Below are 21,250 nucleotides of genomic sequence, written 5' to 3'. Positions count from 1 at the left end.
TTGTAGAATAAGAGAATTTGGGAGAATACTAAGATGATTTCATTAATAATAGGGGTCTCTTTATATAGAGGATTACATGTACAATATCTTGGAGTACAAGGTATCCTAACTAAATACAGATTACGAGATCTAGAATATTCTACCTTATTACAACTAGAAGAAGTAATCATGTTTGGGCTAGACACACAGAAATTGAGTTTCCTTCAACACTCCGCCTTGTGTTGTCCAAACATTGGTGCTCCTTATGTTTGACGAGTAACAAAAACCAGTGGGACGAAAATAACCTCAGTCGAATGGGAAAAAGAGTACAATACACCCTTCACATTTCGAGATCAAAACATGTAGACATTAATCCTCCCCCTTGATGGTTGTGATCATGGGAGTTTAGATAATTTTTGTAGGCCAAATCTACTTACAAGTTTTTCGAATGTGGATTTAGACAATGACTTAGTAAATAAGTCCGCCACATTATCCTTAGATCGAACTTGGTTCACTTTAATATTGAGGAGAGATTGTTGTTGTTGACTGTAGAAGAATTTAGGTGATATATGCTTGGTTTGTCGCCATTAATGTAATCTTGCTTCATTTGCTCAATGCAAGCAGCATTATCCTCATAAATGCTTGTAGCTAGGTTCATCTATGGTAGACTTCAAACCACAAATACTTCGTGCCCAATTATGGATCTTAACCATATACATTCACGAACAACTTTGTGAAGAGCGATAATATCTACATGATTCGAAGAAGTAGTTTCGTAGACCTCCAAGATATCGCGGTGTTTTCCATGGTAAATACATAACCAGTTTAGGAACGACCTTTGTGTGGGTCTGAGAGATACCCAGCGTCAACAAAATCCATCAAAACATAATTTGAACTTTGGTAAGGGGTGGGGGAATGCCAGGCGGCAGCGTTTCCAAGACATGATGGGTCCTATTCCATCGTATTATCCTTCATTTTCTCTCTTTAGGGATAAAATAAGCCCATATCAATCGTATATTTTAAGTATATAAAGATATTCTTTACACCAGTCCAATAGCGTCGCATTGGCACAGAGCTAGATCTAGTTAACAAGTTCACAGGAAATGAGATGTCCAATCTTGTACATTATGCTAAGTACAATGATGCGCCTATTGCGCTTAGGTAGAGCACTTCGGCCTCTAACACGTCTTTGTCATCATCCTTGGGACTAAACGGATCATTCTTAGGGTTAAGTCTACGGACGACCATGAGAGTGCTAACAGGCCAAAATTTGTCTTTATCAAAGCGCTTAAGCATCTTTTGAGTCTAAGACGATTAGTAAATCAACAATCCATCAGCACGGTGCTCAAGTTCTAAACCGAGACAAAATCGTGTTCTCCCAAAATCTTTCATCTTAAATTCGGATTTCAAATATTCAGCGGTTTCTCTTAACTCATCAAGAGTTCCAATTATATTCATGTCATAGATATATACCGCGACAATAGCAAATTCAGAACTTGTCTTCTTAATGAAAATGCATGGGCATAATTCATTATTTACGTATCTCTTCCCAATCAAGTAGTCACTTAGACGATTATACCACATTCGTCTGGATTGTTTCAATCCAAATAGTGAGCGTTTCAACATTATTGTAAACGCGCTCCATGGTCTAGAGCCACTTGACTTGGGTAACTGAAGTCTATAAGGAATTCTTCATGTATATTTCCCTATCTAGATCCCCAAAAAGATACGCTGCGACTACATCCATAAGCTGCATATTTAGTTTTTCAGAAACTACCAAACTGACAAGGTAGTGGAATGTAATGACGTCCATGACGGGAGAATATATCTCCTCGTAGTCGATTTCAAGGCGTTGTGAGAAGCCTTGCACCACTAGGTGAGCTTTGTACCTTACAATCTCGTTTGTCTCATAATGCTTTCTAACGAATACCCATTTATGACCAACAGGTTTATGTTAGACGGTATTGGCACTATTGGTCCAAATACCTCCCTCTTCACTAGTGAATCCAATTCAGCCTAGATTGCAGGTGTGTTTGGTATGGCTGTGTTCATTAAAAAAAAAAAAAAAAAAAAAAAAAAAAAAAAAAACTAACTTTTGCTTATTTATGAGAATAAGTGGCTGAAAAGCAAAGCAGTTGAGTGTTTGGTAAACTGACTTTTTATAAGTGTTGTAAGTGTTAAAAGCAGTGACAAAGTGTTTGGTGAGCTCAAAACTAAAAGTACTATGAGTTTGTGGAATGACCAATTTAGACATGAAAGAATTTTTTGCCTTAATTGTTTGGTAACTTTGGTTGATCAATTTTTTTGCCTTAATTTTTTGTAGAATGACCAATTTTAAACATTAATAACAATTAGTTTTTAATACTGAACAGATGGATAAATATAAGAGTAACAATAATAACTCATAGATGAACATAACTGATACTAAACAGCTCTTATAGCCAAGATGGTTATGAGAACAATATTCCTGGACTCTGAAATAAAACAATGATCAGTAAACACTGCCTCAAACGAAACTCAGGACAAGTAAATAATTTCATCAATATTTGTAGATACATAGGGTCATTCACTTTTACTGAAGCCCCCACAGAAAACTATCATTTCTTGCTTAAGCTCCACCAGAACTATACTTCTTCCAAATACTAGCACCTGAAGCTTGTCGTAACCTGCAAGCACACCAACACCAGCAATTGCACGAAGCATATTTGCACCAGCACCCTTGAAGAGGGACTTTGCACCCTCATTCTTAAGGATTTGATTGAAGCAATCGAGCGAGCCCTTGTATTTGACGTACGGTTTCACTAGAAGTCATCATCATTCTTCTACGGACAATGTCAATTGGGTAAAATGCAAGACCAACACCATGGTGATAACCCAACCAAGAGCAAAGCTAAAAAAGAAACTATCCTGCATCATTCCAGTAAGGAGCACAAGCTTCAAAGAATCATACATTCCAAAGTATAGACCACAATACACAATAGAGTTGTCTCCCACAATCAAAGTACAATGTTCATCCCTAAGCACTGCACCAACTCCAAATCTATCAAACTGTGAATTAGAGGGACCATCACAATTCAATTTAAATAGACCATGAGCTGGTGGGCTCTAGCTCCTCACACCAACACATCCACCTTCATTAATCTCATGAACTAGACCATGATTTTGTCTACCCTTCACAATGATAGAAGCATATAATGCGGCGTTTATAATATTTATTTCTCCTACTTTGCTATGGTTTTACCTTTATCATATAGTTTTTAACTCAGTTTTATTTTTATAGGTCTTTAGGAGCAATTGAGCATACAAAAGATCTAAATGGCACATGTTAAGCATGTGATGAAATAAAATGGAGGCATGAGGATGGAGAAGGACAAAACTACTTGTGCTAGGAGCAAGAGACATTTTCAAGGGCTTGTCACATATTTTGCATGTGAGAATTAAGATCCTGTTGTAGAGAAACTGAAATTGAGAGAGAGAAATTCGCTGTGTATTCTCATTGATAATAGGGGCCTCTTTATATAGAGGATTACAATGCATAGAATCTCAATCGTACAAGGAAAGTAATCGTACATTGAATAGGAATCTAGATCCTTCTAATTTAACCTTATTACCACTAGGTCAAGTAACCTAGAGTTTGGGCCAAACACATAAAAGAGAGATTTCCTTAAACACTCCCCCTTGTGTTGCCCAAACGCGGTGCTTCTCTCGTTGCCTCGTTAAAAACCTTGCCGAGTAACAAAAACCCAGTGGGACAAAAATAACCTCGGTCGAAGGGGAAAAAGAGCACAACACACCCTTCACGTTTCGAGACCATACATGTAGACATCTCCCCCTGATGTCTGCATCTCCCCCTGATGGGAGTTCGGATAACTTCCGTAAACGATGCTACCAACATGTTTCTCGAAAGTGAAATTTAGGCAATGACTTAGTGAGCAAGTCTGCCACACTGACCTCAGATTGAACCTAGTTCACTTTGATCTTGAGGAGAGTCTGTTGTTGCTGATTAAGCTTGGTGTTGTCGCACAGCCTTGCTTCATTTGTTCAAAACAAGCTGCATTATCCTAAATGCTCGTAGGCTCATCTATGGTAGACTTCAAACCACAATTGTTCGAACATGCGTAATTATGGATCCAATCCATATACATTCACGAATTTCTTCGTGAAGAGCAATAGTCTCTGCATGGTCCGAAGATATAGCGACTAGGGTCTATTTTGTAGACCTCCAAGATATCGCAGTCTTTACCCATGGTGAACACTTAACCAGTTTGGGAATGACCTTTGTGTGGGTCAGAGAGATACCCAGCATCAGCAAAACCTTCCAAAACAATAACTTTGTTTTGGGATGGGGAGAGGGGACGCAAGCCAGTGTTGGCGGCGTTCCTGGTGTGTGATGGGTCCGAATCCATCATCTCTCTGTAGGGATAGAACAAGCCTATATCAATCGTACATCTCAAGTACTGAAAGATATCTTTTACACCAATCCTAATGGCGTCGCGTTGGCGCAAAGCTATATCTTAGTTAACAAGCTTACTGCAAATGAGATGTCCGGTCTTGTGCATTTAACTAAGTACAATAATGCGCCTATTGTACTAAGTAAGGCACTTCTGCCTCTAGCACATCCTCGTCATCATCCTTTCGATGAAGAGGATCCTTTTCAGGATCAAGACTACGACGATCATGGGGGTGCTTGAAGGCTTGACCTTGTCAAAATTCCTAAGCATCTATCGACACGATGCTCAAGTTCCAAACCAAGACATAATCGTGTTCTCCCAAAATCCTTTATCTCAAACTCGGATTTCAAATGTTCAACGGTTTCCCTTAACTCTTTAAGGGCTTCTAATGAAGATCATGTCCAACATGAACCGCGATAGAATATGAAACTTGTTATGAAAACGCGCGGGCATATCTCTTCCCAATCAAGTAGTCACTTTATTGAGCGTTTCAATCTTATTGTAAACGAGCTCCGTGGTCTAGAGCCACTTGACTTGGGTAAATGAAGTTCACCATGAACCTTCATGTATATTCCGTATCTAGATCCCCATAGAGATACGTAGTGACCACATTTGTAAGCTGCATGTTCAGTTATTCGGAAACTACCAAACTGACAAGGTAGTGGAGTGCAATGACATCCATTATGAGAGAATATGTCTCATCGTAGTCGATTCCAGGGCGTTTTGTGAGAAGCCTTGCGCCATAAGGCGAGATTGCCATCTCTTTTTCTCATCACGCTTTCTAACGAAGACCCATTAGTCAATAGGTTTTATGTCAGGAGGTGTTGGCATCACTAGCTCAGAAAACCTTCCTCTTCGTTAGAGAATCCATCTTAACCTGGATCGCATCTTTCCATTTAGGCCAAATCTCTCTACGTTGGCATTCATTCATCAACGGAGCGTGGTTCGATATCATCTAACTCAACAAACTCATGCGCAATGAAATGCGCAACTACATAATCAATTATGATGGAGTTTCTATCCCACGTCTCATGTACACTAGTGTAATTTTCATAGAGCTCTATATTCTCAGGAATAGGGTTCTAACGTTGAGGCGTCCCCCAACGATAACCATAACCCGGAAGATTCTCATGAGACGGATTTTGAGTGTCGATGATCAAAGGGTTGGAATGTGCCAAAGTATCCTTCGAACTCACGGGCCTCCCAAGCATCCTAGCTGGGGCCATGGCCTATAACGCCAGAGTACCACTCTTTTTGGCATTGGCGCCATGCGTACCTCTGTGTAGGGTGGCGCTACGTCCTCTCGTAGGGACTTCCATCCTTGCGGGCATGTTTGCAGCATATTTGTGTGATCTCGTCACTTTAGTAGGGATCGAGATGAGACATAGTGGGGACAGGCCACGACAATTCCTGTCGTTCCTGCTGAACATCTATGTTCCTATCTCCCCCTAACGACGGGAAGACTGTCTCATCAAAGTGACATCCGCAAATCTAGCGGTAAGGAGATCGCCATGCAAGGGCATTAAGTGGCGGACGATTGTTGAAGTCTCAAATCCAACTGAGTTGCTCATTCGTCTGTAAGGACCCATTATAGAGCGCTGTGGCGGCGCAATTGGCACATAAATGGCACACTCAAATATGCGTAAGTACGATATTTGTACCCAGTCACTAGCTGTAACGCAGAGGTAGATTGAGTGGCAGTGGGTCGTAGACGAATTAGCATAGCTACATGCGATATTGCATCACCCCAAGCGGATATAAGGAGGTTGGTGCGCATTACCAATGTCCAGACTACCATCGTAGTCGTTTCCGCGAGACCATTTGGGTGTGCTCATGGGAATATGATGTCCAACATCAGTCCCATTGCAATATCCATCGAAAGTCTTCGATGTAAACTCTCTAGCATCATTAAGTCCAAGTGACGGAATAGGATGATCCAGGGAGTGAGCCCGTTGTCATATGATATTTGCTAGGAGTGTAGCATAAGCAGCATTACAGTTGGACAATGGCACAACACGGGACCAGCGTGTTTGCATATCAACCAACATCATAAGATATTTAAACGTCCGCAAGTTGGGTGAATCAGTCCAGAGAATCCCTACGGATTCTATGTAAGAACATAATGAGTATTATCATATCCTTTGCATAGGACGGTCTCAGTCCTAATTTTCCTAAGGAAATGGCTTTGTAAAATGAGCGAGAGGCCTTAGAAGCAACCAATGAGGGTTTTGGTTGGGCCTGAGCGTTAGAAACGCATTTTGAAGCAAAGTTTGTGACTACATCACCCATCATGGTGTCAAGACCATGGGAAGTGGCATCCATGGCATTATAACCATGGGGATTGACATCCATGGCGTCATAGCCATGGGTGACGCCTTCTATGGCGCTGTCAAGGGGGACAGTGGCAGCCCTAGGCTGGCTGTAGACGGCGGCGGTGCCAAAAACAATGGCGGCGGCGGTCACACTTAGTCCGGGAATCAACTTTTGATTCATGTTTCGTTTTGCTCGAGAGAAAGGATGTCCATGTGAAGTCTTTAGTAGACGGATCATAATATCATGACTAGGATGACCTATCCTGTCGTGACAAAGCCAATATGTGTCTAAATCCAAGAGATCTTCTCTCATAACTTTTATTGGATTAATAGCTCGAATAGTGACATAGAGTCCACTAGAGAGACACATAAAGATCTCTAAGATGCGCCTTTATACGCAATCATTAGAGGTATTGCAAATGAACTCATTTTTGTTCTCCTCTTGCATTTCTGCATGGAATCCGTTGGCTATTCATAGGGTGTGATTTGCCCTAGGAGCGTAGAGAGTTTTGTGAGAATAATTAAGGTGCCATCTGGCAAGGGGAACTTGGGCTATTCCATGTCCTTGAATTAATACTGATGGCCCAGCCATCGTAGTCACAAAGTAACATGCTCATGAATCAAAATGGAGTCGTAATGAAGAGAACTCGAAATTTTATTCATAAGCCAACGGAGTACATCATTGTCTCTTAACCATTAGAAGAATCTAATCCAAATGCTAGCTAATGCAAAACAATGGTAGTAGTCTAACTTCTTTCGGTAATTCCAACGCAAATGTGACCAGGTGAGTAGAGAGATGTCGGTGGAGCAAAGCTCGCTTAATTACCACTTATCTCAAAACCTTCCTAGACATCACATTTACATTGAGTACGCCTACTTTGAAGAAAGACTAAACCATAGGCATCTACTACAAAAATAATATGGCAATTGCCTATTACATCTCTTGGAAAAATAAAGACTTAAACAGAATCGGCGATCTATTGATCCCAGTCAGATTTGTAGTCTTCAACCCTTCACTCTAGATCATCTTCTTGATCTTCTTGTTCCACATAGTGAGCTTCTCTTGCTTCACAATATGCTTTGTAGGCGGTGACAAGTTCTTCACGAGCTCTACAAATGTGTGCCCAATGATCAGACACTCCACATCGAGAACATACATCTCTTTGCTCGAACTCCATTGATTGAGGCGCTTTGAAAGCGTCATTTAGATGGCTCTTAGTGTTGGTGGCGACACCAACATGGCCAGAGGCGTTGCCTCCCTCTCTCTTTCCACGTTGACCTCTTCGGTTTCGTGTTCGCCTATATTAGCGGTTACCTTCCCAAGTAGAGCGATTATATGGACCAGAACGTCTAGAAGTATCCCTAAGATTAGGGTTTCGCTCTTGGCGCCTTCTCTTAGAAGCGCGACTATAATTGGATTCCGGAATATGTTCTATTTCCACGGATCTCGAATTATAGTTCTTCACAAGGATATTGTCATGCTTTTCAGCGACATTCATAGCTCCAATAAGCTCATGAAACCTTGTTATCCGTCCTGCAGTAACATCGATTCGATAGTTCTTAGCAACCATCAATGCAGAGACGGGGAAGGTAGAGAGAGTCTTCTCAATCAACATCGCATCTGTGATCTCTTTACCACAGAATTCCATTAAGGATTTAATGCGAAGTGCTTCCGAGTTGTAGTCAAGAACTGACTTGAAATCACAGAAGCGGAGGCAATGCCATCTCACTTCTAGGTCAGGAAGCAGGGAGTCACGGACGTTGCCAAATCTTTCTTCGAGTGAGACCCACAACCTTCTGGGGTCTTCTTCATTCATACACTCGTACTGGAGCGAATCATCCATATGACGAGTCATTAGGATGACGGCTTTCGCCTTATTTGCCTCTAAGGCTGCTCTATTTGCTTCCAAAGCTTGAGCTTGCTCAACAGTTAGCACGTCCTGGCTAGGCTCGAGAATCGTATTCAAGATTCCATCGGCCTTGAGATGCTGGCGGATATCACGAACCCACCTGTGATATTCAGAGCCAGTTGTTCCCAATAGAGCAAAGTCCAATTTGTTCAGGTTACTCATCCTGAAAGAGAACAAGAAAAGGGTTAGTTTCGGAGCGGAAAAAGCTACCACGAAAACATATAAAATTTCTGAGCGTAGTCGCTTCTAAGAAATTAGGAATTTCCGAGCGCAGTCGCTTCCAAGAAATTCGATTCCAAGATGGATTGGATTAGATCGAAACAATGATGTTTACAGTCGATCGTTTTATCTCAACAAACTCTAAGTTTGGAGGACTCTACAAGCTCCAAGCTTGTAGTGAGCACGAACCCCCACAGTTCGGCTTAATTTGGTCTCCCCTATAATAAAGAAAGGGGGGTAGAAGAAGGGATGTTGGAAGTCCCCGAGAAAAGTAATAAAAACTTCAAAAACGGGAACTTTTAGAAAAGTTTACCTTGAAAAATTGCCGGAAATCTTGACCCGAAAAGTTGGCCGGAAAAGTCGCCGGAAGTCGGCCTGGAAAAGGTTGACCGGTCGTTGACCGGAGGGTTGACCGGGGAGCTGGTGCTGACGCGGCTGCTGACTGGTGCTGACTGGGCGTTGACGTGGCTGATGACGTCAGTGGGCTTCTAGGCCGAAGGCTTGGGCCTGGTGTCGTCAGTGGGCTTGGTCGGGTTAGTGGGTCAGATGGGCTGCTGCCTCCTTTTCTTTTCTTTTGCAGTGGGCCGCATCTTCTTTCTTGGACCTATCTATTTCCCTTTTATTTCTTTCTTCTGCCTTTGACCTAAGTGAAAGCTGCGGGCCCCTTTGTTTTTCTTTCTTTCTTTTCCTTTCTGGCCGCGTCTTCCCCCTCCACTTCTTTCTTTTACTTTCTTTTCTTCTTCTTGCGGCAGTGGGCCACGTCTACCATCTTCTTCTTCTTTCTTTTTCTTTATTTTCTTCTTCCTCTGTTACTTTCGCTGGCAAGAGAGCTTCAAGGTGGGCGGCGGTGGTTTCTAGGATTTGAAGGCTACGAATTTAGGGTTTCAGGGTTAGGGCTTCGTGCTGATAACGTGTTATAGAGAAACTGAAATTGAGAGAGAGAAATTCGCTGTGTATTCTCATTGATAATAGGGGCCTCTTTATATAGAGGATTACAATGCATAGAATCTCAATCGTACAAGGAAAGTAATCGTACATTGAATAGGAATCTAGATCCTTCTAATTTAACCTTATTACCACTAGGTCAAGTAACCTAGAGTTTGGGCCAAACACATAAAAGAGAGATTTCCTTATACAGATCCTTAAATTTTAGGAATGTGTCATGTGCATGGCATGTGACATCTACATAAAGTGTGCAAGACATGTTATTCGAAATGGTCATGTGCAAGGGATGATGTTGAGAAAATATCTCCTAAGTTTTAGGGAATTATTTCCTAAAAACTCTCCTAGTTTGTCTCCTAAATTTTAGGAGTTTCTTTCCTAAATTTTAAGGAAGTTGTCTTGACTTTTCAAAGCCTATTTGGACAAGGAGTTCTAAGCTACTTTGGAGATCGATTATCTAGCCTATTCAAGACATATTTCGGCCATCTAAAGGAGACAAGGCCGTGAGCATACATAGAGCAAAACGTCTACAGTTTGAAGGCTTTGCCGTGAAGATTGTTCAAGAGAATTCATGAAGCTTCAAGATGGATCTAGAAGACTTCCAAGACGCCAATGATGTTTCCCAATCCACTCTAGATTAGGTTTCTTTTCTTTAATTAGTTTAGAATTTCCTTAGTTGTTTGATAGAAGGATTTGTAAGGCTATAGTACTATATAAAGCCATTTGATTTCACAATGTATCTTCACCACCCTTCTATCATCCATAGCTCTCTCTAGTTCGAAATCTAGCAAGGAAAGATTGTAAAACCCGAGTTCATTCAATTTGTGTCGTAACTCTTATTGTTCTTGAGACATCAAGTCTTCATTCAATACATCTTCTTCCCTTTTCTCTTTACTTTTTGGTTTTTACTTGTTCAAATTATTATATGCTTGTATGTGTTTCGAAATTATGAGTAGGTAGACTTTTCTAGCATGCAATCAAGGTATAAAAGTTATCCCATCAACAACATATTTAAAGCATTAGAGTTATAAGTTTCTTATAAGTTATTTTTAGTTTAATCTATGTAAAAGTTTCATAAAAAAATGTAATTTTATTAATATAGTTAACGTGATTTCCTTACTTTTAATTGAAATTTCCACTGAAACTGAAATCAAAATAGAATCCTGGCTCTAATGCATGATTAAGGTTGAGTTGATTATGCGCTTCCTCACTTCTTGGTCTTCTTGCATCAGAAGCTTTCATCTAGGCTATAGCTTCTAGAAGTAGAGATTTTAAAGACTAGTTGCTACTCTTCTTGAGGATATGCTTGAGATGCCGTAGTCTCTTGATGCATACTCATTCAGACTCATTATCTTGTATGATTTTCAGGAACTCAAATCTGAAGACACACTCAAAAGGTGAGTGTTGTCGAGATCCACACAAGGCACAAATATGGTTCTAGAATGACATACGCTCCCATTGTTGATAAGGTCCCTGATAATAATTTTGATGCTCAAACTCCCTCAAATCGTTCTATCTATGGTTCATCCATCCATAACTTCAAGAAAATAGATACCTATGGATTCCTAAGAGATTAGTAACTAAAAATAAAAAGGAAAAAACAAGAAAATGACATAATAACTTAATAAGTAAAAAGAAAGAAACTAATTAACTAAAAGAAAATAAATATATAAAATATAATTTTTTATCTATTATTTTAATAAAGAAATTTGGTTTATAATCACTCCCAAATTTATAAGGGATGTCATTCTAAACAACTATGCTCATTAAAGTTTCAATAAAATCTTCTTTTAAAAAAAAAAGGAAAATTTGAATACGCAATACAAATTTTTTTTTTTTTTTTTTTTTTTGCCTTTTCTTTGACTTAGATCGGTAGCTAATTCGACTAGCTGAAAATATTTTTAATGTCATATTGGTAAGAGATGAATTGATTTAACATAAAATAGAAATTGCTCACACCCTATGGGTGTGGAGTAATGGGTGGTTATCCGTCTAGAAGTGAGTAGTTAGTTTCTGAAATAATAAGTTTTCTTATTAATTATTTATTTAACTTTTGACTTTTTTATCCATGACAATTAGAAACATATATAAAGTTATTTAATATTTTGGGGGTATAAAATTAAACAAAATCAATTATAGTGAGCAAACCCTCTTCTCTTAAATATAGTATAGATTATATGAAACAACACGAGAGGACGAGCCAACTGAGAGAAAAAAGTGAGTTCCATTCCTGTCCGGCGGCGTGCTATCCTGCCGTCGTCGGACGGGCCTTGTCGGCCCTATGTGGGTCTGGAGCGAGCCGGATCTCTCGATTGACATCGTTGTCAGTTTCGAGGCGTCTCTGGTGGTGGTTTGCAGGGTGAGGCAGGGGGAAAGTATGACGTCTGTTGGGTTTTGGTATTTTCATCAGTGGTCTCGTCGGCGGAGGGGCTTGGCGGTGCGACTTCGGAGGTTGCTGGGTGGTGGAGTGCCCGTGGCAGCGCGGCGTCTCTCTAATCTTTTTGTTCTGATTTGGGTCGGATCTTTTGGATCTGATCTGGGGTCGAAGCTGATTGGCGGGGATAACGTGGATCCATGGCTCAAATGTGATTCCGGGCCTTCCGGCATGGTGGTGGTGGCTGTCAGGCGTTTCAAGCGAGGCGGCGCTGGTAGTGATCTGCCGACTGCGGCCGATGGTGAAGGGTGCCAGGCTTGGTTGGCTGCGTGCAATTCCCTTGTTGCCTGTGTTGAGGCTTGGGCTAGGGCTCTTTTTTTGGGCCCAGCCTGGGTTGGTTTGGCTTTATGTTTTACTTTTAATTTTAATTATGTTAGTTGGTTAGTATTGTCGCATCTTTGGCGCGTTATAAGTCCTTGCATCTATTTTGCAGGGCTAGTCAGGCTAAATGCCTGTGTGTGTACTCTAAGTGCCTTGTCTGACCTAGCGAGGCAACATTCCATTGTTAAATGGTCGTTGCCTCCTAGTGGCAGGATGAAACTGAGTGACGTCGGATTTATTCTCCGATGGCAGCATAGTGGGAAAGCTGTACTAAAGTTGGCAATTATGCTATGTTGTAATCGAGTTATCTTTCCGGTATGCCACCGCTCTGTCAAAGCAAATGGAGTAGCCAGTAGAGCACTCTTTGCTAATTGGTGCTTGTTAGAATACATGTTTTTTGTTGAGAGTCCTGATATTATTTCGGGATCTTCTCTGGAGGCTTATTGTAATCAGGGGTTTAGGCTCTATGTCCCCCCCTTGTATTCGACAGTTTTATTATTCAAGGCTTGAGGGCAGCCGCACCAGCCCTCCTTTCAAAAAAAAAATAAAAAAAATAGTATAGATTATTTTGTATGGGAGCAGTATGACCTAATCTAACTGAGGGGAGCTTGGTGACTCTTGAAAGAAGGCTTTTGGGCATGGACAGAATGGGTGCCGAACTGAGAGCGTCTGGCGATGCAGATGGTGGCAGGCAGCGTAGTAGTGCGATCCGATCAAGGCGATCCTGGGGGAGGTGTGGTTGGCCAGTCGGGCGACCCGATTCGCTTTTCCTTTGGTTTTGAGTTTTGATGATGGGTTGTGCGAGGGTGTTGACTGGGACGTTGGCTGAGCGGTGTTTGGTGGGGTGGATACCAGGCAGTTTCGACGGCGGCGGAGGCTTCGTAGCCTTGTTGGGCTTCGGGTTGGTGAGGTGCCGAGCGTCTAGCGTCGATGCTTCGACAATGGGGTTTGGTCATGAACGTACATGTGTTGATTGCGGGCCTCAGCTAGGCTTGCTCTTTTGTTTGGGCCTTGGGCTGGATATATTTTTGGGCTTTAGGGTTTTTTTTTTTAGGATTTAGTTCTTTCCAATAACTCCCTAACTTTGTTTGGGGAAGCTAGTGGATGTAGGCCCAATAAAAGCAATTTGTGTGTTTTTTAGTCTACAAGCTATGAGTTCTTTTTACACCAAGTTAATGAATCTTGTGGAGTACTACTATTGAGTGCATTGGCAAAAGAAGATTCAAGATAGTTTTCTTCATGTACGTTGAATTTTTATAATTGTGTAGGCTCTGGAATAATTGACCAACAATGTACTAGTGGATGGTACATGTTTTCCTCTATCTGCTTGACCACTGATGTAAGGTACAAGCATTTGGGGATTATTTGTAAGTGTCAAAAAAAAATCTAACATAACACATGTATATATGACCTTATTTGTCATTTCTCCATTTTTTTTAATTTTTTTAATAAAGAAATTTGGTTTATAATCGCTCCTAAAATTATTAGGTATGCCATTCTAAACGAGTGTATTCGTTAAAGTTTCAATAAAATTTTTTTTTTTTGAGAAATTTAGAAAAGGTAATACAAAATTTTTAATTTTCTTTTTTTTGTCTTTTCTTTGAGTCAGATCGGTAGCTAATTCGACCGGCCGAAAATGTTTTTCACTACTTTTGTACCCTAATGCATTGAAGTGTCACCCTCCATATTCATATGACTTTTGTGCCTTTCTTATTTATCTCCTTTTCCACGCTAAACTTGAGGTCAAAGACCACATTACTACGTGCTGGATAAAAGTGACAGAGGTAATAATTGCCGGTAACTAGAGTTTTACTCGTGCTCATTCCCTCCAAATCATTGCCACGATCGATGCACGCACAGACTGACCCATCAAACTCTGACTTGAACATTATCTCTGCTCCTTGATCTCTTCATTTTGAGCGGCTGAGAAGCGCTTTAATTTCCTCTCTGAATCATCATCGTCCTTTTGCTTTCATTTTTGGCTTAGCTTTAGCTAGCTGGTCCATGACGAGGTACCAAAGCTTGGAACTACATCCAAGTTCGTTTAATAATTTACTGGCCTGGTCCCTCAAACTAATTAAGAAATCACAGCCATGTCTTTTAAGAGCTTTCAAACAGAAAGAGCTCGACTACTACACGTACACTACTACTAGGACTACAGCTTGCCATTATTGAACTACTATAGCCATGAAAGGCCTCTGCATTGAGCTTCTTCACAACTCCAGGTACTCGTCTCTTCTACTCTTTCAACTTCATGCCTTTTTCTTTTTCTGTGCCTCTATAGTTTGTTGACACGTCTCTCAAGCTATTGATAATTAGTTCATGTAAAACTTCTACGCTTCTTTTTTCTGTCATATGTGTCTTCTTCAAACCATCAATAATTCAAAATTCTCGTGCTCCAAAAAAGTAAAGCTGAACCGTTGCACTATTACTGGTCATGCATTAACCCAGTTTCCTTTCTCTTCTTGTGTCAATGGGTTTCGTTCTCCCCACCCACCTAAAAACTGATCTTTCTTCAAGGTCCCTTTCTCTCTTATGCATGCTCACTTTTCTCTGTTTTCAATTTGCTGTGTGATGTAGTGTGGCAGAAATTTGGATAATTGGCTGCCAATTTCTTATATGCATGGTTGTTTGATCACTTTGATGGTTGTACCTATCTTAGATGCGACATACGTTATCTATTACACAGGGTTTAAGTCCCATGAACAATCAATGATCACTTACATAGATAACCTTTTACTCTTCTACAGCTTTTCAATCTGATTTCTGACTCTGGCTTAATCCTAATGTGAACCAGATTAGTGGGTACTGGAAGCGCCAGAGCTTTCTCTTACCGGTTTCAGAGAAAGAACCATCAGGCCTTCTTGTCTTTCCCAAAACTTGTAGTCTCTTCGGCCTCCTTGTAAGACTCTTCTCTTTGTCCATACACATTAAGGTTGATTAATATGTATATGTTTTCTTCTATAAGGTTTCTTTTTCTTATTTTCTTGTTTTGATTTTTAGCTCTCAAAAATGTTTCGCAACTGTGGCGCCTGTGGTAGCCGAGGTGGAAGAAAAGAAAACATTCGATTCAGAGACAGCTGGCTTGCTAGTGAAGGAGCTCCGAAAGAGTTTCAATTCGGGAAGGACAAAGAGCTATGAGTGGAGAATGTTACAGTTGAGCAATATTGCAAGGATGCTTGATGAGAAAGAGAAGGACATTATTGAAGCTCTGTACAAGGACCTCTCAAAGCCCGAGCTTGAAGCATTTATATCCGAGGTCTGGTTCTATTCCTCCTGTTCTTGTTGCTTAGATAAGTTTTGCATTGTACTTTTCCACTTGATTTTCCATAATAGTTTACAGTGCATTTTCACTTGATTCTTCATATCATAAGATAATCCCCATGCAAAACGAACACACACACACACAAAAAGTCTAGAGGTTCTAGGGACATCAGTATTCTGATCCTTTATTCTAAGAATAACTAAAGAAGTGTTAATTAAATACTAGGAGATTTGTCTGAATAGGCATCATAATCCTTGGCGCTGTGAGAATTGCTATCTTCGACTGCATTTAAAAAATGTATGCCTGCTCTGTTTGGTAGCTTTGCTCTCAGGTATAGATGTCCATGCTGGGAAGCATTTGTCTTGACTCAAGGGTATTCCCCCCACATCAATGTGATACACCAAAACAACTAGTTACACTAATCAAGCTTCCTTGATTTGCTTATGTAGCCCAATGCACTCTATGGTTATCACTGATGTGGGACTAAAGACATACTTAACTAACACATGGCAAACTATGGTTTTTGTGCATTTGTGTGTTTAATTATTTACAGCTTCTTGGAAAGTTTCTTGTAATTTTCTTGATTGCTTTCTTCCCATTTGACTTTGGGCCATTTTGTTTAGCTTTTGAGGTGTTTTGGCTTTATGTCCCCCACTCTCTGATTGTTCATTATAGTTTCTTAATATAACTTTCCTCAAAATGATACTAGCAAATAAAAAATATAATAATACACACAAACTTGCAAGATCAGTTAAGGTATACAGGTTGTCATTCAACCAGGCTCTACAGCATACTTGTGGGAGAGAGTTTGGGATCTACTTTGAGCTGGGACTTGGATTTAGAAAGAGATGGTATGATTATGAGATGGAAGAGCTGATTTCTTGTTAGGATTGGAAGGTGTTAGGTTGGTCAAATCCACATAAAACTCAATGTTGGGGAAACTAAAAGTTGCTGCAAATTATTATTCAGAATATTCTCACCAAGAATGCTACTAGTTCAATGGCTCAGCAGCAGTGTCTTGGAAAGCAAAAAAGTATCTCCAAAAGTTATAGTTGTGTCCTGGATGGCAGCTCATGCAAACCTTAACACATGTGGATTGCTTCAGAGAAAGACACCAGATGTGTGCTTGTCCTCCCCAAATTGGTTTATTACATTTCAAATGGAGGGACAAAGTGTTGATCAGGGAGTTCTGATACATTATTTTGTTTCCCAAAAAGCTTTAATCTAAAAGATTTTGGTAGCAAAAGATGAGGGCATAGCTGAAATACAAACTATATAGCATGGTGTGTGGCCTCAGTTTCAGGTGAAGCCTGCCACTACAAATATAATTTAGTCAACTGATTGAAGATTTTGTGCAGTTGATATCTTTAGCTAGCTAATGAATTGATTTTCATTATATTAAGGGATGTTCAAAGAAAAATTAAAGTATTCATGACCTTGTTGTCTATATATCCCCTGTCTCGATGAAGTTCCTACTAACACAACAGACAACCAAACTCTATCTTGTACCACTAACCTTTATTTTAACAGATAACACATGTTAAAGTTGCGGCTCAATCTATATTCAGCTGATGAAATTCTATTTCAGATCTCTTTTACTAGTCACTTGATATCTTTGCTTCAGATATTGTTTATTGGTTATATTTATAGTGATTTGATATATGAAATTGATGGTTCTACACTATCAATGCCTCATTATGTACATGTGAGTACATTTGATATTGTATAGCCTTTATAACGTATCTAATAAATGCACTATGATAATCGATACTTACTGCATCTTATGGCAGATTTCTACAGCAAAATCATCATGTAAGGAGGCATTGGAAGGATTGAAGCAGTGGATGGTCCCACAAAAGGTGATTTCCAGTAAATACTTTTTCAGAAATCTGTAGGACTGGCCAATATATGCTTGAAAGTGTAGTATGATTGATATAATCTGAAGTAAATTTCTTGATACAATTTTCAGGTCAAAACTTCAATTTCAACATATCCATCATCAGCAGAAATTGTGTCAGAGCCTCTAGGGGTTGTGTTGGTCATCTCAACATGGAACTTTCCTTTCTGTATGTCAATAAGTTGCTGTACAATTCAAAATTAGCTAGTTATACTTGTTCAAAGTAAAAGTGTACATACAAGCTACTTTCCATGGTATAAATGTATATTTCGTCATCATTACATTAGTGATTTTTGTATATCTTTTTACTCTATATTTTTCCATGTCCTTGAAAATTTCATGCAAGGTGGTGCTCATTTGAGATAGTTAAATGTATGGAGGAGGCCCATCGTTACTGTTGTAGACTCTAATTAATTGACTATTGTAGGCCTGTGTATAGTCAGCATTAATTTCTAAATCGTCCACCTTGTCAAAAAAATTTCCCTGTGTAGTGTTCAAGAAAATAGAATTTTGTAATGAATAACAGGTGCTGTTTTATTTTGCAGTGTTATCAATTGATCCAATTATTGGAGCTATTTCAGCAGGAAATGCAGTTGTACTAAAACCTTCCGAAATAGCTCCAGCTACATCTTCACTTCTTGTACAATTAGTAGAGGAGTATTTAGACAGTTCTGCTGTAAAAGTTGTAGAGGGGGCTATCCCAGAAACTACTGCACTATTAGAGCAGAGATGGGATAAGATACTGTATACAGGTCAGTCATTTGAAAATTTCAACTCTGCTCTTCCTCATATTTATACAGATCGTTAGATTTTGAATGTGCTTTTGGTTACATAAACAACACTGAGGATAAAAGACAGGTTATCTCTATCTATGTTTGGGGAGTTTAAAAAAAAATTATTTTTCAAATGACTGATAATTGTGTAATGATATATCCACTCCCATGTTAAGGTGCTAAGAATTTATTCTACTATGTAATTACTCTTTACTGTTTTATAAAATTATCACTAGTGTATATAGCATTCTTCTTAAATAGATACTTTCTTCGTGCTTCAGTTTTCCTAGCTATATAACAAGTAACATCATAGATTAGTATGATATAGTATTTGTATTTTCTACGTACAGGTAGTGCTAAAGTAGGGCGTATTGTGATGGCTGCTGCTGCAAAACACCTTACACCTGTGATTCTAGAACTGGGTGGAAAATCCCCAGCTGTTGTTGACTCAAATGTTGACTTACAGGTATAGTTTCTTCTCATCGATTACATGACTTCCAGTATCCTGTAAGTTTTGACATGGATTAAACTGTTTTTGTTTAAATTTAAAGGTTGCTGTTAGGAGGATAATAGCAGGGAAGTGGGCATGTAACAATGGACAAGCTTGCATTGGTGTTGATTACATTATCACTACAAAAGACTTCGCTCCAAAGTTGGTATGATGCTCACCTAAAAAAACTTGAAAGATACAGTTAAGAACTATAATGTATGTCATATTGGTTGGGTTATGCTTGCAATAGGGCTGCTTGTACTTATAGGATCTTCCCACCTTACAACTTACGCTTTTAAGTTTTATACTTCAATATGGATTTGAGCGACCACAGATATGTCACTTTAGTAGTTTGTGTACATAAAAATATCAGTCTCCCAAAAGAGTGATTGCTCGTCGTGTATGACCACTCAAAAGAGTTTTCACGAGGCATGTGTGTGTATACACCCATAATTATCTTCTCTAGCTTACTCTGATATTGTCCAGATTCCTTTTGTTTCTTTAACAGATAGAAGCTCTAAAAAATGAACTGGAGCAATTTTTTGGGAAAGATCCCATGAACTCAAAAGATATATCTCGCATTGTCAGCTCTACCCAATTTGCACGTTTGGTAAAGCTCTTGGAAGAGGACAAAGTCTCTGATAAAATTGTCCTTGGAGGTCAAACGGATGAGAACCAATTGTGAGTATTATAGTGATTCCCCATGGTTATATAACTAGGATGCATATATAACTGTTACATAGATTATCCTTAATATATATGTATTTGATGCAGAAAAATAGCTCCAACTATCTTGTTGGATATTCCAGAAGACACTCAGATTATGAATGAGGAGATATTTGGGCCATTATTGCCTATTGTCACTGTGAGTACTCAGATACATTTTTACTTAATATATTTGGCCAAGGATTGCATTTTTTTCTGGGGCTAGTTCCTGAGTAAGTATGATTAACTGTGGCATTTTCTATACCCTGTCTTGTGTAAATGAAGGAACCTGAAACGTCCCTCATTTTCTCATTGTATCTTCTGATTTGTCATAGGTTGAGAAGATTGAAGGCAGTTTCGATGTGATAAACTCGAGGCCAAAACCTCTTGCTGTGTACGTTTTCACGAACAATGAGCAGCTGAAGAAGAGCTTTGTGGAAAATATATCGTCGGGGGGGATGCTCATCAACGATACAGTCCTACATGTAATTCTTCTCTTCTGAAATCATACACTACATATTGTCTACATGTTTATATTTTGTACACAGTGGCCCACTTCCACAAAGATTTTGAAGATCAAATATAATGGCTATCCTGCAGCTAAACCAGGGTTTGAGATGGTTCAGTAGCAAGCAATCTAAAAACTTGCACAAATAACATACTTACCCAAATTGATTATAAATTACTGGATTCAAATGAAGAACAGACATACCTGTTACTTTATTAAGGATCACATATGTGCATAAAACTAATCGACTGAATTTGTTATATGTTTCATCTGTTTACGTCTCAATAATGTATGTTACAAACTCCACTAATGCAGGTTGCTGTTGCCGGTTTACCTTTCGGAGGTGTCGGGGAGAGTGGAATGGGTTCATACCATGGTAAATTCTCGTTTGATGGCTTCAGCCACAAGAAGTCAGTTCTGTATAGAAGTTTCAGTGGAGATTCTACTCTGAGGTACCCACCATACACACCTGAAAAGCAAAAATTACTAAAGGCTGTCATCAGTGGCAACATATTTAGCATTATCATGGCTTTGATCGGATGGTGATCTATACAATGTAAAGATCACTAATGTACATAGACAACAATGTTTCACTGCAGAATAATTAGTCCTTTTTTTTTCTTTTTTTTTTCCTTCTCGTTAAGTGAAGGTCATAAGCATTAATGAATATTAGCGAATATCAGTTATTGCAATATGATTCTTGATGTTGTATCAATTTATAACGGTATTTCCTTCCGATTTAATAAGCATGTCGAAGCTCTAGTCGCAACTGAGGCCATGTAGATACTATTAGAACAAATTCACCAGCTCAGAAGAACTCAGAAGCTATTAGAAGAATTTTGTGTTCATTCATTTGGCAATAGTGCAATACAACCCCAGTATGTGCTCTAGTTTAACTTTCCCAATTTCAAGTCCAACCCAGAGGTCAAGGGATTTAGGGAGTGAAACAACTATGGTCTGAACCTTCTCAATTAATCAAGAGTGAATGTTATTACACACAAAGTGAAAACCTCAATTCGCAACATCATATTCTTGAAGAACAAA

The 21,250-nt window shown here is 39.4% G+C and overlaps 1 protein-coding gene across 2 annotated transcripts; it reads left to right on the top strand.

The window, feature by feature from the left end:
• The first annotated feature begins 14,599 nt into the window (after positions 1–14,599).
• Positions 14,600–20,988, top strand: LOC133724647 (aldehyde dehydrogenase family 3 member H1-like). Of its 2 annotated transcripts, none has more exons than XM_062151423.1 (12): positions 14,600–14,793; positions 15,366–15,470; positions 15,572–15,827; positions 17,624–17,692; positions 17,803–17,899; positions 18,276–18,482; positions 18,854–18,969; positions 19,055–19,159; positions 19,502–19,674; positions 19,768–19,858; positions 20,034–20,183; positions 20,522–20,987. In XM_062151423.1, the coding sequence occupies exons 1-12, from the start codon at positions 14,756–14,758 to the stop codon at positions 20,750–20,752; spliced, it is 1,638 nt and encodes a 545-aa protein (XP_062007407.1). In that variant the 5' UTR covers positions 14,600–14,755; the 3' UTR covers positions 20,753–20,987. The 2 variants fall into 2 exon arrangements, with proteins under 2 accessions (XP_062007407.1, XP_062007406.1); XM_062151422.1 differs by lacking the exon at positions 14,600–14,793 and adding an exon at positions 14,864–15,088 and having other exon boundaries at positions 20,522–20,988.
• The last annotated feature ends 262 nt before the right edge of the window (positions 20,989–21,250 follow it).

This window comes from Rosa rugosa, chromosome 1 (genome assembly GCF_958449725.1).
Source record: "Rosa rugosa chromosome 1, drRosRugo1.1, whole genome shotgun sequence".
Lineage (NCBI taxonomy): Eukaryota > Viridiplantae > Streptophyta > Magnoliopsida > Rosales > Rosaceae > Rosa > Rosa rugosa.
The sequence above is the reverse complement of the archived record's forward strand: the minus strand, read 5'-3'. Positions and strand labels throughout refer to the sequence as shown.

Bases quoted from the DNA above. Each gene is read 5' to 3' on its own strand.
- LOC133724647 (XM_062151422.1), top strand. From the start codon at position 15,042: ATGGGTTTCGTTCTCCCCACCCACCTAAAAACTGATCTTTCTTCAAG. The intron at 15,089-15,365 runs GTCCCTTTCTCT...AATGTGAACCAG, and splicing joins AAAACTGATCTTTCTTCAAG to ATTAGTGGGTACTGGAAGCG. The intron at 19,675-19,767 runs GTGAGTATTATA...TATTTGATGCAG, and splicing joins CAAACGGATGAGAACCAATT to AAAAATAGCTCCAACTATCT.